This window comes from Brachycentrus maculatus, unplaced genomic scaffold (genome assembly GCF_059751285.1).
Source record: "Brachycentrus maculatus isolate JH-2025_06_01 unplaced genomic scaffold, ASM5975128v1 h1tg000548l, whole genome shotgun sequence".
In the NCBI taxonomy this organism is placed as follows: Eukaryota; Metazoa; Arthropoda; class Insecta; order Trichoptera; family Brachycentridae; genus Brachycentrus; species Brachycentrus maculatus.
The window spans coordinates 18,197-36,061 of record NW_028281292.1 but is presented as its reverse complement, the minus strand read 5'-3'; the positions used below and the strand labels follow the sequence as shown (position 1 = coordinate 36,061).

At 30.4% G+C, this 17,865-nt stretch overlaps 2 protein-coding genes across 2 annotated transcripts; one reads left to right on the top strand and one right to left on the bottom strand.

Moving 5' to 3' along the window:
• Positions 1-4,091: 4,091 nt before the first annotated feature.
• agt (O-6-alkylguanine-DNA alkyltransferase) lies at positions 4,092-5,503 on the bottom strand. Its single transcript, XM_088273094.1, has 2 exons — positions 5,048-5,503; positions 4,092-4,486 (listed from the first exon to the last, which is right to left on the bottom strand). The coding sequence occupies exons 1-2, from the start codon at positions 5,369-5,371 to the stop codon at positions 4,241-4,243; spliced, it is 570 nt and encodes a 189-aa protein (XP_088129220.1). The 5' UTR covers positions 5,372-5,503; the 3' UTR covers positions 4,092-4,240.
• A 1,373-nt stretch (positions 5,504-6,876) lies between these two features.
• LOC148301530 (cyclin-L2) lies at positions 6,877-9,090 on the top strand. Its single transcript, XM_088273096.1, has one exon. The coding sequence runs from the start codon at positions 6,993-6,995 to the stop codon at positions 8,199-8,201; it is 1,209 nt and encodes a 402-aa protein (XP_088129222.1). The 5' UTR covers positions 6,877-6,992; the 3' UTR covers positions 8,202-9,090.
• Positions 9,091-17,865: the final 8,775 nt, after the last annotated feature.

The following is a 17,865-nucleotide window of genomic DNA, read 5'->3' as shown; positions in this document are numbered from 1 at the left end:
AATTATTATCTTCTAGAAGTAAAATCAAAGTTTCATTGTATTGAATTAAAATTTAAGTGTTACTTATATTGTTTATATAAAAAACATGTGAATATCTAATCTAATTGAAAGAATAGCGATATTGATTATCTCCAATGTGTTCACGGTAGCTGATTATTTGGAGATTTAACTTTTGGATAATTCATAGCTTTATTGGCATTTTCGTGTCAACGTATTTGGGAATATTTCCCAACAAATTTATCAAATAAATTTTGAACCAATGTTATAAAAATACATACTCTTGTTTCTGTGAATGTCATGTTATCTAATGTGTAACCTAATTGCTTATTTAATATTTATGGAATTAACCTATTTCAATTTTGATTCAATTTATGTTTGAAAAAGAATGGGAGAAAGTTGTAGTAATGGGTGAGACTTTAAATGGGTTGTAAGTGATGATTTCAAATGTGTATAAAATATACTTATTATTTGGTGACATTATCAACTAGCTTTGTAACTGTGTCAATTGAATACATCGATTGATAGTTACATGGTAATTTTAACTGTACTTTCATTATATCTGGATATCTGCATTGTTGATATTTTTTTAGTTTTGCATTTTACTCATCATCGTAATTTTATTTCATTAATTTTTAAAAGATCTTTTATTTTTTCTAGACAAATAAGCTGATAAGTATATAGCATTTTGTCAATAGATAATATACAAATAACAATGTATGTGTATGAAATAAAGCATATTATCTATAAGCACAGAGAAAAATACAACAAATAAATTGGCATGTTTATCAAAACTTTTAATATACCACATTCATCAAGAAGTTTCTTTTTTACAACTTATTAGAATTTCTTTGTAAAGTTGGTATGTAGTTTATAGATTTCCAGATATATTGCAAGGACTGCTGATATCTCACCAGTGTAAGCAATACTCAGTTTCTCTCAACTAACAGTTACGTGAATATACTATGTGTGTTATAGCTTTTTGTCGCTTTCTTTTGGCAAATATGTTTAGGCATTCCATTAGTTCATATAATTCTTGTTTGGTTTTAACACAATTCAAGATTGCACATATTCATAATTGCTTGGCTTAGCAATTGATAATAACCCATGCAAAATATAGATTAATTATATAAGCTTTGTCTTAATTCAAAACGAAATCTAAAAGTGTTATTTTTTCGTTTCTCAAAAATCATTTTATTTTTGTTTATATGTAATATGTTAATCGTGTGCTCGTGTGTTGTACACATGTGTTGTAAGTTCAAATAAAAAATATATACATTTGATTGAAATTTAGATATTTCAAGTAAGTCGTTACTTCGTTATAATATACATGTAGTAAAGATTTTTGTCTTTGTGGTGGTCTTAGTAATCGATTTCAATCCACAAATTTCTTATACATAATCTTAACCCAATGACCGCTGAGTGAATTTTTTTTATTTGGTGTTTTTTTAGTGAGAGTTGATTTATGTATAAGAATAAATAAACCACACTTTAGGTGAAAACTTATTACAATTTAAATAATTAGTTGGGAAAAAATCAAGTCTTTATTCTGGGTACTATATACAGCTGACACTTGTCCTGACATTTATGTTACAGGACAGACTTGTGCGCTAGCTGCAGTTAATGGTTCAGTATTCATTTTGATCCAATAACATTGAGTTCAGTTTCTTAATCTTTCCGAGAGTACACAAATTGATATCCGACTTTCTCTGGGGAGTGGGTTCAATCGATTTAATATAATTTTTTTTTCATGAAATTGAAGGTATATGAAGATATAAATTATGTTAAAATATATATTTTTTTAAAAAACACCTCTTCGAAATATTTTTCAACTGTGACAAAATTACACGCAAATATCCATAGATGTCATTGCTATACAATTTACATCATACTAACTGACAGACGGACTTCGACGTTCATTAACGTCGATACTTCTTTAAGGAAAGTTCGCACCGATGTTCATTTACGTCCATAATCACGGAAAGGTTAAATTTCTGAAATACTATTTATATTTATATTAATAGCTTTTTTGAAAATAAAAACTTATCACAGTAGGTCTAAGCATTTTTAGAAGCGGGGTTTGTAACAAATATTATTATGTTTCTATTGTGGGTTGGATTATGTAGTATGTATTTAATCAAAATTAATTGTATGTATGTTTGTATACGCATTCCAATTTTGGGTGTTAGGAATATTGTTACATTTGAGGTTAGAATTTATGGAATAGGGGTTGTAATATTTTTTTAAATATTTGTCTTTTTTGTCATGATTTATTTTTATTTATTTATTCTAATTGTAAAAACTGCCATAAGCTATTTCCATTATAGGAAGAACAAATAACATATTTCAGCTTATAAAAAATAACTATGCTTATGCTTTGCAAATATTAAAATGAATATATTTAAATGCACACTTGAATAGAAATTTATTTTAAGCTTATTTTATAACATTTATTAATTAATTCATAAATTTAAAATAACAGGTCATCCCATCAATTTGCAACTACTATAATTAATATTCATTGCTTTCATTTGCATAGTTAATCCGGCTTTTACTTACATTATTCCATACCCAATTATATAAAAAAAAATATTTACAGATTTTATGTTATCACATGAAGTCTTAATAATAAAAAAAGAGTTACATATACACACGGGCAACTCATAACACTTCCAATGTATCTAAGATGAAAACAACATCTAATTGACAATTTTGTTTGACAACATTGTTCTTATCATAGATACATAAAAGGAATTACAAGATTCCAGTATGTATGTTACTTGATTTGTGTAAATTTTGAGTTAGGTCAGTTTACTATTAAACGTCCAATAGTCAAATGTTAATTGCTCCTGTAATGTATTTTTTATAATTATGAATATATATTACCCCTATAAATTCAACAATTCTTCTATCAACTAATGATAGTTGTTTGGAAAATGTTTAATTTAACTATTGTATGAAAAATATTTCAGATTTGAACAACACTGGTTGTGGATGACTTTTTATCTTCAGAATGATATATGTTTGTGGAATTTTCCTGTTATAAAAACATTTTTTCCAATTATATATAATAAAATTTCATGTTATCAAAAAAAGGTTTTGCATTTTATTTAATTTTTTATCTTAATTTCTGCAAGAGATGCCATAGAAAATTTAGGACGGAATTCAAACAATGGTTTCACAGCTACAAGAAATCTGTGAAGGTTTATATAAGTCTAATTTTTTTTAATAAAAGAAATATTTGTGTTTTTATTATTTACAAAAATACTTTACTTTCTCACTATTTCTGTGAGCCTAAACAGCTCATTATTTAAAATACGTATCAAATTATGGTAGAGTGGGTTCAAACCCGGAAACTCTTGACTCAAGAGTCCGCGACACTAACCACGGGACCACAACCAGACACGTATTATTAATATGTTATTATTACTGAAAACCAACATTGTACATTTTATTGTGATGCCTATAAGTAGCAATAAAAATAAAAAAGGGCATCATAATTCGTCATTAAATTTTATTTAAAAGAAAAACACATTACACTTAATTAAATTTATTGTCAAAAGCGAAAATGTAAAAGTAGAATAAAAATACATGGTATACATAACAAAAACGTACCGGAGTACTTGACCCTAGACTCATAACCATATTTCTGAGTACACTTAGACTGAATTTACACTGCTTATTTAAGAAAACGCAACACAATTACATTTTAGAATACAATAAGTGATGTAATTTGTTGCTTTTACAATGCGCTTGCTTAAGTATAGAAAATAGATGTATCCACATCTATTTATTTAAGAAAACTGCTTAGTAAATAAAATTAAATAAAACAATTCCATGCTGACATAGGTTGAATTACTAGTACTAATATCTGTCTCCGCAGTGTAGTGGTTAGCGGGTTTGTCTACAGTGCTGGTGGCCCTGGCTTCGATTCTCAAGGGGATAAAAAATAAGTATCAGTGACTTTTCACTCTAATTATTACCCCGGACTGGTACCTGAAGCGCAAGATACCTTGCTTTTATGAAACCAACAATCAAGATGACACTTTCAAAATGATGCAGTACCCTGTATATCATTGGGATAAGTTTTAGAAGAAATATGACCAACTTAATTGTAAAAATAAAATAAAAAACTATTCACTGACTGCTTTTTCATGATCAATGATGATTACGTCGGACCTATGCCAAATATTTTTGTTATTTTATAAACATGACAAAAGGTTATGTTGTGTCACAAAGTGTTTCATTTTTTATATTTTTTCTCAAGGTCAATAAGAAATGACTTTCTGTCCTTCCCGCATCCGAAACCTCCCAATTTCCCCCCGGAAGCTATCAATCGATGGCACGGGACTATTATGACCACGGGATTAGCACCAGCAGCAGACCCCACAGCTCTAGAGTATCCTGGTCCTTTACCTAACCGTGACGCCAATTGGGAGTAGCTCATTGTGTCGCCAAACTTCATCAAAGTCAATTTCGTCCAGCATTCCTGAAATTCAAAAAAATATTTTTCAAATTTTAAGAGTAATATTTGTGTTTTTATTATTTACGAAAATACTTCAATTTCATACTTTTACTGTGAGCCTAAGCGGTTCAGTATTAAAAATAGGTATCAAATTGTGGTTGAGTGGTTTGGAATCCAGAAACTCTGATTTGAGAAACCGCGACACTAACCACGGGACCACAACCCGACACGGAAATGTTTTTTTTTATTTTAAAAATCTTTGATTATATGAAGAAATGTTGGAATATAGATACAAAAAATAGCGCTGTATTTAGTAATGTTTCAATCAGCATAATAAAAAAGTAACAAACTCGATATTTTTTTTTAATAAAACGATTTTTTTTATGAAATTTACAGTGAATGAATGAAGAAGCGATCCCAAAACAAATTTATGACGCAAACAATGAGTTTTAAATAGAAACGTCATAAGCCAGTAACAATCTCATACAAAATTAATAACCCCATTTAATATTTAAATTTTAAACATGTTATAATATTATTTTTTAATAGGCACTCCTGCAAAATGAAATATAACAAATTATCAACCTTTTGGAAATCTGTTCCAGTAAGTTTGAATGGAGTAGTGAATTCTTTCAAGGTCCCTTTGAAATAACTTGACATTTCTTCTTTCAAAGTAATAAGTACAGGGGACTCTCCAATAATGATGTCTTTGCTAGTCTCAGTTTTTAATTGCTTGGTCAAGTTTTGTATTTTTTTCCCATCCACAAACTGCAATAAATATATATGAAAATCGTCACCCATCGCTATCATATCCCCTAGAGGCGATTCGATTCTGCAGGCTTTCAAAAGTTCATCATTTTCGAGAGTGCTTTCTTTCGAAAATATATCAAATATATCACCATGTGACATTTTAAGCTTTTAAGGGAGGACGCTGGAAAAATAAATAAATAATACAAATATTATTTAAGAAATCAGAACGAAACACAAATTTGCAGCAGAAATAAACTAAAGGTTTAAATTTGGAGGGATTTAATTTTGACACTTTAGCTAATAGCACACGCCATTTCATTGAATTCAAAATTTTCAGATTCCGAATTCGGAATAGGATACACCCATACCTCGCTTTACGGCTTAGATACGTGATACGGCTTAGAAACTTGGCCACAAAGCGAAAAGCCGTATAAGGAATTAATTATTCTAATACAAATTCAATGGGATCGGTTTCAAATTTCTTAAATATGTAACATGGTTCATCTTAAATTATTTTGAATTCCTAATGAACCAAAAAAAATCCACCTCCGTAATGTAATGGTTACCGTACTGGAGGACCCAGGTTAGATTCTCAGGGAGGTCGAATAAATATAAGGGATTTTTTCACACTAATATTTATTTAATATAACCCTGGACTGATATCTGAAGCGGAAAGCTGATCACCTATCCTTCATATGTTAACGATCAAGATAACACTGCTATTATGCAATGCCTAATGCTCCATCAGGTGCTTCTTCGTCTATGTTGAGATGTCAAAATGTATAAATAACTGGAGAACTGGAGGAAAAAAGTGGAGAAACCCAGATTTGTGAAAAAAGGATATTAAATATACCCAAAAATGTTGTAAACTATTCTCATTATCCATTTCAATATACTTCCCATCAGAAAGATGTCCTTAAAATATTCCGCCGTATACTATATTTTTTCTCTTGTACACTCGTTATAAATAGTTTGAAAAAAAAATTGGTATTAACAGAAGGCCTCGAGAAGAAAAAAAATAGTATTCATCGAAAACTTCAATATAGTCTCCTTGGAACTTTCATACCCTATTTCAAAACGCTGATACCATAGCGAGAGGTAGCCGATCAATTAACAAATTAATAACCTAGTAATTCAAAGATTTTATGAAATATTTAATTTTATATGTGAAATTAAACAATCATCATTTAAATAAACTCCTTGTTCATAAAAAGGGTATTATATTATATAAGGGGATTATAATATTTATTATTATAATATTATTGTCACAACTGTCGTCAAGAAAAGGCGAATTAGTTGGCTTGGCCATGTACTCCGCACGTCTCCTGAGAGCCTTAATCAAGCTTTCCTCTTTTACAAGGCATCAGGTTCGCGCCGCCCAGGATGACTACTGCTGACAATTCGTCGGCAGTTCTCGTCAAAACTTTGGGACGCGGATTTGACTTGGGAGGATGCAAGGGAGCTGGCAGCTGACAGAAAAGCCTGGAGACAGTTTATGGACTCCATATGCTCCACCTAGGGAGCGGATATGGTTTGATTAATTAATTATTATCATTTATTATTTTACCTAACGATCTCTATCGGGTAGGTACTTTGGGTAGCATAGACATTTTTTTTCATAGATCAATTGGTATTAATCTATAGTTTATGGATAGAGCATAACCGTGTTGAAAAGTTTGTTTGCAATTGTCGTCGGATTGTCATTTTTGCTTGGTTGTAGCGTTTTAAAATATTTCAAATGAAATTAAGTTGATATTATTTTTGAATTGTGTATTAGTTCATGATGACTGCTTCACAACAAAATAATAAGCCGGCTCCTAGCAAACCCGCACCTAAAACTTACGGAAAAATAGTTCTAACCTTACAAAATTGTCTTCTTCCCGATGAAGCGTTCGCTCAGACACCCTCCCAAGCAGATGGTCTGGATATTGAAACTGAAACTGATCTTCGTATTTTAGGATGTGAATTAATCCAAACCGCGGGCATTTTACTGAAAATGCCCCAAGTAGCTATGGCCACTGGTCAAGTGTATCTGCAACGATTTTACTATTCCAAATCCTTTGTCCGCTATCCCATGGAGACTATGGCGATGGGTAGCATATATTTGGCTTCTAAAATCGAAGAGAAGCCATGCAGAATCCGAGATGTCATAAATGTTTTTCACCACATCAAGCAAGTAAGAGCCCAGAAACCCATAAGTCCACTACTTCTAGATAATAATTATATAGAATTGAAGAATCAAGTCATCAAAGCGGAAAGACGGATTCTTAAAGAGTTAGGATTTTGTGTACACGTTAAACACCCCCACAAATTGATCGTTGTCTATCTTCAACTTTTGTCTTACGAGAAAAATAAACAGTTGATGCAACTGTCGTGGAATTATATGAACGACGCTTTGAGAACTGACGTGTTCATGAGGTTCCAACCGGAGACCATAGCCTGCGCATGTATCTACCTCACGGCCCGGAAGATCGGATTACCGCTGCCCAACAATCCCCACTGGTTTTCTCTGTTTTCTGTCACGGAAGAAGACATCCAAGATGTTTGTTTGCGGATTCTCAGACTGTACAAACGGCCGAAAGTTAATTCCGACGAGGTGGAACGAAAAGTCGAGATACAGAAGCGGATATACCAAGCTAATAAATTGATAAGTCTCGGAGTTTTAGGTCCTACGGTAGCTAATTACGTAAAGACCTTAGAGGCGAGGGAGAAATCGGGGCAGTCTTCACCGACAGGGGCTTCCAACTCCACCAGCCGAGATGACAAACGGGATAGGAAGGAGTCTCTGAAGTCCACAACACCTCCTCTGAAGCATCACCGAAAGTATAAAAGCGATTCGAGAAGATCGCGATCTCGGTCTCATGATCGTAAGGACCGTTCGTACAAAAAGCGATCGCCGTCCCCACCGCGCCAGCGACACCGCTCCAAGCATCACCACTCTGACCGATCACGCTCCCGGGACTCCAGAGACGACAAGAGGAAATACTAACTCCATCTTTCATATTAAATCTATGTTAGTTATCGAGTGACGAGCGCCAATAATATTAATTATTTTTACATTTTATTCATCACAAAAGCAACGGAAGTAGTCAAGAGTATAATTTTAAGATATATTTTTGGAAAAACTTGATTTATTATTATTTTGGTTGTTTTACAGCAAACCTTAGGCAAACCTATTATACATATAAGGTTTTCCATTAGTGAAACCTATACCTGTAAGGGTATTTGTATTTATAAGGAAGGCAATTCTCATTTGTACAGCAAATTGATTGGTCAACAAACTCACCTAAATGTTATCTCACCGACTTAGGATGACTTGAAAGTAGACGGTGTTTTACATCTTGTATCTTACATTTACTTTATTTTTTTACGATACTGATAATAATGGTTTGATACAACAGTCATAGTTGTGAGTGGACATGAAATGGAGTTCTCATTGAGTGAGGGTTGTCTTTATTATTTCAATAAAATGCATCAATCGAATGGTTAAATTGTGCTGTTACGAGTAATGATGGTATTGATGGATTGATTTCAGAATCAAGTCATGATGTATTTGAATAAACATATAATTTGAATAAGGAAAGGCTGCCAGGAAATATTACCTACACCAATCCTTGAAATTTCCTAGCGATTTTTATTGGGAATCTTTAATTTTCATGTAACATGAAAACTTATGTTGAGACTGTATATTTTTTAATGTGTCTGATACTCGTCTTTATTTTATTTAACCAACCTATGAATTATTGGTTTATATGACTTTGTAAAATAAAATTATAAATGTAATATGGCCGCTGTTTCACTGATACTTACAGAGATATATTATTTCAATACATTCAGCATTTTGTAAATAAAAATATATTTTCTAAAAAAATTATGCATTTAAACGTTATTGTTTTATTTATACTTGCATCCCATATAATTTATTGATTGTACATATACTCTTAGGTCTCTCAACTTGTTATGAAGCATCTATAGTTTTCAAACAAAAGACTATGGAATTCTGAGCATACTTTTACATATATATGTACAATGAAACCTATATCTATCGTTCCTCGAATAATCTTTTTCCCGGATGTGTCATTTATTTCTTCTACCCCGAATCCATTTCATACAAAAATAGAATGCATCGATCGTTTCTATCTACCATTTTACCGCATTCATCGTTTGAATTACGCTGCATAATTAATATATATTTTCTGTTTTTATTTTTTACATTCTTCTCAATTTTGTTACATGCGACGACAATATTCCAAGGTGTGGGATAGAAACTACTGAAAGTTTGTGATGCAAGGTTGACGGATACATCAGAAGAGGTTGATATCGATGAAAAGGAGCCACTGCCTGTACCTTAATTTTCAGACTCTTTGAAAGATCAAATAAAAACTTTCTACTACGCATATTCAATAACTAATACCGAAAAAAATATTATGTAATTGGCAATGCCGAAAGTAGACTTACGGAAATAAAACAGTAAAAAAACAAATGTCAATCAAAGATTATATTTGGTTTGTCGCTACAGTGGCCGTGCGTTGCCCCTCGCCTCGTATCGATTTAAAATCTCACAATCATTTGTAGATGGTGGATGACGTGTGCATATGGTTATAGTAAACCTAATTCTCTAGAAACTACACACCCGGCACACCTTGCATTTCCTGAATTTCGCTCGTATCACGCGACAATTACTTGTACTTGTTTTCTGTGACCCGACAGATAGCGATTATAGCGAGCCTACATTTAATTGGAGGCCTTATTTATTAGACAAGGTTATTTTATTTTACAACTGAAAGCCGTACTATGGTGTCCATGGCGAGTTAGCATTGCATTTCATTCAACCAAATATCACAAAGTTTAATATTTTTGTGATTCTGTACTTTTTTTAGAAATAAATACATTTATTTACATCTAAAACTTATTTAGAATTTTAACCCACCAATGGTTATGCAGATTGGGAGGACGGTATCTCTACTCAATTGTATTTCCTTGTGTATTGACTTCTTAATCCCGCATTCATAGTTTATTTCAATAGGTCCTTTTAAAAACGATAGATAGAGGTTTCACTGTATATCATTATATACGTATATCATTCAGGGCTGAATAATCCAGTGTCAGATATAATAAATAATAAAAAATATTTACATTTTGTAGTTGTGTATTAAAAATACATTCACAAGTATATTTTTAATTGACATTATCATTAATAAACCTGTTTTATAATACATCATGAATAACATGTGAAAAAAATTTAAGTAATAGTCAATATTAAATATATGAAAATCTACAATATTTAATGTCCATTAATTAAAAATAAAATAACACCAATCCGTAGGTAGATTTTTTTTGCCATGCTGTCGCGAGTTTTACGCATTTTTTTTGAGACGACAGTGTTCAAATGAGTACCTACTCATAATTTTTAAATACGCCCCTCCCTTATCTGCACCAAGGGTGCGTAGGGTATATAAGACACTGTAATGAATTGATGCCGTGTTACCTTAAGCGTAAATTATGTGAAGCCAAAGTGAACATTCGAAAGACAAGACCCCGTATATATTTTGGAGATATATTGGTTTTGATTCCCAAATAGAGTCTAGCTCTTGTGCTTGGAGAAATGGTAAAGTGGGTATGAACCATAGATTCCCAAACTTATTTGACTCGACACCCATTTTTCAATGTCAATATTTTTCATCCTTTATACTTTTGGAAAACTGTATCTCTATTAACGATAGTTAATATTAATCCCCAATAAGTTTTTGGAGTTTTTCTTCGAAACAAATATGTTTTTGAAAATAAAAGTGTTATTGCAAGATTTAAAAAATTTTAAAACATTTTTCGTATTTTTTTTATACATAGTCATTAATAAATTTATGTGTATTGAAATAACTTCACATAAGAAATTCAGAAATAAGTTATTTAATGAAATAAAAGAAAAAAACATATACACTTAACTTAAAATATAAACAAACAAAAAACCTATTTCAAATTTCACTTGGTAAATACCACTATTTCTTAAAATCTATTGCGATTGTATTCAGCATTATTTTGAAACATCGTATTATTTTTTTAACACTAGATTTCAATTAATAAATTGGAATTTGATTAGTTATTTAATAGTGGACCCAAAGTAGGGTATTCGAAATATGAATTTATTTTTCATCCGGCCCACCATTTAAAAAAAAATCCTACCCTTTTTTCAAAAAGTTGGTGAAATAAGTTTTTCTTGGCCATGCAATGTTTTTCATAAATTAAAAATATAGAGCAGGGCTGTCCAAACTACGGACATGCATGCGGCCCTCGGCTTACATTTACGCGGTCCGCAACGTGTTTCTGATCTACTGCAAATAATAAATGAATGATGTATTTATTCATATGAATAAATAAGATTTAATGTTAATACATATGTCATAATCATCATCCAGGTTTTTCTTATTAATTATTATTAAGTATTCTGCGACCCTCCAATGTATAATTTATTTTAATTAGCCCAGAATCATATCCGGTTTGTACAGCCCTGATGTAGAAGAACATAGTGTTACTATAGAAATCTTTTCGAATATACGAATATATAAAAGATAATCAGAATCATTATTCATATACAACATTTTGAGTGTGTCAAAATACTTATTCACAAATCCGGATTATCTCGAATTATAGGAGTTATTTATCATATTATTTTTTCGACATCTCAACATGATGAAGAAGGCTATGGAATTCTAGGTATTTACAAGGCTTATGACCTGTCATAAGCTGGTTAAGTGATCACTTTACACACGTGCATCATTCACCAATTCTACCCATGATTGACAACCACACTACTCAAATTTTGGAACTCCTCGATATATTGATCAATCTCGTGACATGGTATGAATTCACAACAGCACAGATTCTTTCTATTTGTAAGCAAGGGCCGAATCTTGGATTAAATTGACATACTTGAGCCCTCCTTTAAAATGTGATTTTAAATTTATATATATATATATATATATATATATATATATATATATATATATATATATATATATATATATATATATATATATATATATATATATATATATATATATATATATATATATATATATATATATATAATAATAAAACCCTTATCCGCACCCCAATGGTGCACAGGGCACTGCGTCATATAAACGCAGTGTTATCTTGATCGTTTACACATGAAGGAAAGGTGATCAGCCCTCCGATTCAGGTACCAGTCCAGGGTAATATTGAATAAATATGACAGTGAAAAAATCACTTTTATTTTATTTATTTTACCCCCCTTGGGAATCGAACCCGGGACCTCCAGAGCGGTAGCCGAGCGTGCTGACCATTACACTGCGGAGGCGGACGCATATATATATATATATATATATGTATATAAAAAAAAATATATTTATATATATATATATATATATATATATATATATATATATATATATATAAATATATATATACATATATATATATATATATATATATTTATATATATATATATATATATATATATAAATATATATATATATATATATTTGTATATATATATATATATATATATATATATATATATATATATATATATATATATATATATATATATATATATATATATATATATTTATATATATAAATATATATATATATATATATATATATATATATATATATATAATATATATATATATATATATATATATATATATATATATATATATATATATATATATATATATATATATATATAAATATATATATATATATATATATATATATATATATATATATATATATATATATATATATATATATATATATATATATATATATATATATATATATATATATATATATATATATATATATATATATATATATATATATATATATATATATATATATATATATATATATATATATATATATATATATATATATAGGAAATAAAACTATTAAGTCCTTTAGTATAATTGAGCAGCAAGGGCCTATTCATGACAATTATATGAATTAGGACTCTTTTAATGCTTTAAACGAAATTTTGCGTCAACTTAGTAAAAATACTACTATTCGTAATTTGCCTTTCTCATAGATGCTTAATAAATCCAGTAGAAAATAAAATAACACGCTATTTCAGGGAGCTTTCAGTGGATCGGATGACCGAGCTTACATAGAGGCTACGCTCGATTTCAGTAGAATTAATAAAGACAGCCTAAATAGAAAATGGCTCGCCCTTTGTGAAGGCAGATTAACCCTCCTAGTTTCCAGTTCCATTTCAACAGAAAGTCAAATCTCATTTATAAATTGTGCGTGAATAATAATTAATCCGATTACACTTTGTGTCGGCGGTCAAATGATATCATTAGTGGTAATGGTTCGGTTCTAATTAAACATTCATCGAAGGTGGATTATGTAAAAGGATCTTTTCGGAGGGATGGTTACTAAGTCTCACGTTTCGGTACTTTGTGTTGGAGGTAATCATTATTATATATTTTAATCACCAGTAATATAATATGATATCTTATATTACACACAAATTATTACTTTTATAATGATGCGATAAAGCAAATTAAGGGAATTTCTCATTATATACGTAATATACTTAAGATTTTCTCACTATATCTGTCTATATCTCATTTGCTCGTACCAAATGATGTGTAGAGCACTTCTCTAGTAGATTTATATTATCCACTGACACTTCGTGATGGAATTGCATTTTTAATTTATTATTAGATTAAAACCAATATTTTTAGCTTTTCCACTTTTTTTTATTTGACCAGCGACCGGGTTTCGTCGTTACCGACATCATCAGACTGGTCACTTCTCTAGAATTGAATTTATCGTCGTTACCGACATCATCAGACTGATCACTTCTCTAGAATTGAATTTAATTTATTGAGACCATCAAATTGAGATTAGAATTTTGCTATTAATAAAAACGCATTTTTTAAAAACAATACATATACGATAGAAGAGATATTTGGAGAGTTACCAAACGAAAAAAAGAAATATAAAGAAGTTAATGAGAAAAATATTAAGAAATTATAATAATAAATGTAAATAAAATTATTGCATACTGAAATATGATTATTTTAATCTACGAGTACAGTTGAACCTCTCATAATGAGCATAATTCGTTCCAGAATCTTACTCGTTAAGCGAAGCATTGTTGTGACAAGCGCATCCCGGCTCACAAGTGAATGTCGTGAAAAAGGGACTTGCCCTTTCTCTGTAACTATGCGAAATGTCGCTCGTTAAGGGAGTAACTTTTTTTACATTTTTTACTCGCTATGCGAATTACTCGTTATCAGAGGTTCCACTGTATTAGGGCCCAGTTTTAGATAAGTCGTAACTTAATTTTCTCTAAACCCAGGTAACATTTAACGTAATTGATTTTTTTTAAAACACTGTTTTGGTATTAAAAAAATAAGTTTTTCTTCGAAATAATTATATGGTTTTGAAATGAAAAGAGTTATTGAAAGGTAAGGAGTAAAAAAATATACAATAATATTTTTAAATAATAATATCCAATACATTTCTTTAAAAAGATCGAGCGTGGAAAGATATGTCACCTCTTTGGCGGTTGACCGGCGAATGAGTTTTGTCCTTGGGACTTATCAATCAAATATTTAATTAGGTATTTTATTTAAAAAAAATATATTTTTATTCCACTGACCCAATTATGATCCTTATGAATTTTATCCTCAGAAAACAGAAAACAAAAAAAAACATAAAAGTTCTTGGTGGTTTATAAATATACTCGCTTGTTCATGTACAGATATGCAACCTCAAACGTCCTAGTCATTACTGGTATTCTTTTTTATATTCACGAATAATAGTGACCACTATTCCTTATTATTAATATGAATATTATTTCATTGTGTTATTTAATTATTACTCATACATTTAAGTCTTTTAATCAATTAGTATATTGACGTGCTCATTGCCGAGATGTAATATCTTCGAACAAATAAATGACAGGCGATTTGTAATGTATTAAGGATGCTGGGATTTGTTCTGCTTAGTGTACAACATCCGTGAATAGACGAGCACATGACATACTGAAAATTCTTTACAAATCATTGCGCATTCACGCGAAGTAGACTCGAGTGGATCGGTGATTTGGAGGTCATATAATCTGAAGTACTTAATAGAGATGGGTGACTGAATTTAATAACGGCTTCTTTAAAATAAGTCGTTACTTAATTCAGTTTTTTTATTCTATCATTTAAAGCTAATCACTCAATCAGTACAAAAATTTGGTTACGTATTGCATATTTCTAGCTCCGAATATATTTGAAGCCTACTGATATAATGACAGAGTTTCCTCCTAGTTAGAGCACTGATTGTTCATATTTTCCTATAAAGAGGAGAACCATGGACTTTTTTTGGATAGGAGAAGCATTTATTATTTACCTTGCTTATTATGTACAAAGTTTACAGAGCAATTACTGGATTTTGATTATTTCTAGCTAAAAACACTTTTGAATTTATTCTGTGAAGGGTATTATGAGAGTCACGGATGACAAATGCCCGGGATAGCCAAAGAATCGATGCCTTATATATGGTATTGGAAACGATGCTCCGTATTATCTGGATTGCGAGAAAGACAAACATTTAATTTTTAAAAGAGATAAATGTAGATAATAGACTTTCTTCCGTCCATTTGAGACAAGTCCTTCAGTTTTTCGAAAACATAGTCAGAAGAAACAATAACAGCCTTGTAAATTTAATGATTTTGGTCTTGGTCGTGGGAGGAGTCAAGGGTAGTAAAAGAAGAGGATGATCCCACTGGATGGACTAAATAAATCAAGACTGCCACAAAGTCATCAGTGGTTGTTGCTATACGGATGGTTGCTGTCGGGAGAGGTGGAAGACAGAATGTTTTGAGAAAAACGAGAGATGGTCACGACCCTCAGTAATGAGGACAATGACCCAGAAGAAGAAGAATCTATCTGACAAATCCTTATATAAACCAAGATAAAGTAACGAATATTATCACATTACTATTTATCATTAGATTCTTACTGTCCATCAATCCTCCTCCCTTAGTTTTTCCCTTTACCTCCTTCCTTAAATTCCCTTTTTCCTTTGCCTTCCTTATTATAATTATTTTTTTTTAAAAAATGGCAATTTGTAATTTATGTTTTTTTTTTAATGTTGAGTACTATCTACCCTCTGATTGCAAACAGCTGTATGTGGTATCAAACGTTTTTATCAATATCACTAGTCTGTTTTTGGTTGGTATTAAGATATTGCTTTTTAGCAATAAGCCCGCTAATGTACTTATTTATTTTCTGTTCATGAAGTTTAAATAAATAAATAATCGATAACCGAAAAAGTAACATTTATCCATAATCACATCTCTAGACTACAATACCTTATCCTCTCCACAACATTTTTTTATAGACACCTCACGAAAATATCATTCAACGTCATATAATCATCCGTATATTGTATGTTGGAACCAGTAAAAACAAATGTAAACATCATCCATACTTAGCCATCCTTTTAATATATAATATTGTGTAAATTACTTACTCTCTTTGTTATCTGATGCGATTCTACGAATCCGCATCTCAAGAGAACTATTTTCCAAACGGGAAACTGAAACAGAATTATCTCACTGAAATTATGCCAAAATGACATGTTCGCTTATTTGGATGAATTATAATGTGTCTATTTCCTCGTCTCATTGCACACGTGGAGACAGACGTGGAGATGCGCAATACTGTAATAATTTTATAAGACTGTAATCTTTCATTTAACAATCCTTTGATAACTTCTGGTGACTTTTTTGGGTCAATCATATGAATTCTGCCGACTGAATATACTTTTTATTTCTACAGTTTTTACCATTTTTTTTATTTCTACTATTGTTACAGGTTTATCACTTCAAATAAGATGTTTTACAACCAAATTTGACGCCTTACAAATCAAATTGGACATTTTACTAAAGAAATTGGATGTTATATTAAATTAAATAAAAAGTAAGATTAAAAAAAAATATGTTCAAAGTAGTACCTACTCATGATATTAATTTTGTAAGGCGTCCAATTTGATTTTTAAAACGTCCAATTTAAACTGAATACCTGTAGATTATAATATATCATAGTTTTTTTTGTGACATTACTTGGTGGAACTGCATTATATATATAATAAAGCAACAACTATATAGTTCTTACCACTTTTATTTTATTTGACCGGTGACCGGGTTTCGCTGTCACCGATATCATCAGACTGGTGGGAGGCTAGATAAAATTCTACGTTACACTAACCACGGGAGCACAACTGAACTCATTATTTTGAGTAGCAATTATTTATTGATGCACCATACACGATTTCCAATTGTTAGAAAAACAAATGAAAATATTAGTTGTAAATAGTGTACTATAAATAGTCATAAACTAATTTAATTATTTAATAAATTTATGAAAACTGTATTTTAAATGTTTAAAATTAGCAAATTAAGTTTTCATTTATTTCATTCGATAACTATTAATTTACAAAATTTTGAGTGCGTAAAAATCATTGTTCACTAATGTTCATGAAAGTTTAGGTTAAATAAAATAAAAACTTACTCAACTCAACCATAGAAAGAATGTCGAATCAAAATATTCATACAACTTCCGAAATTAAAGTAGTGCGGTTGTCAATCATGGGTAAAATGG

Excerpts from the sequence above, each read along its gene's own strand:
- agt (XM_088273094.1), bottom strand. The coding sequence starts at position 5,371 with ATGTCACATGGTGATATATTTGATATATTTTCGAAAGAAAGCACTCTC. Across the intron at positions 4,487-5,047 it reads CTGGAACAGATTTCCAAAAG|GAATGCTGGACGAAATTGAC; the intron begins GTTGATAATTTG and ends TTTGAATTTCAG.
- LOC148301530 (XM_088273096.1), top strand. The coding sequence starts at position 6,993 with ATGATGACTGCTTCACAACAAAATAATAAGCCGGCTCCTAGCAAACCC.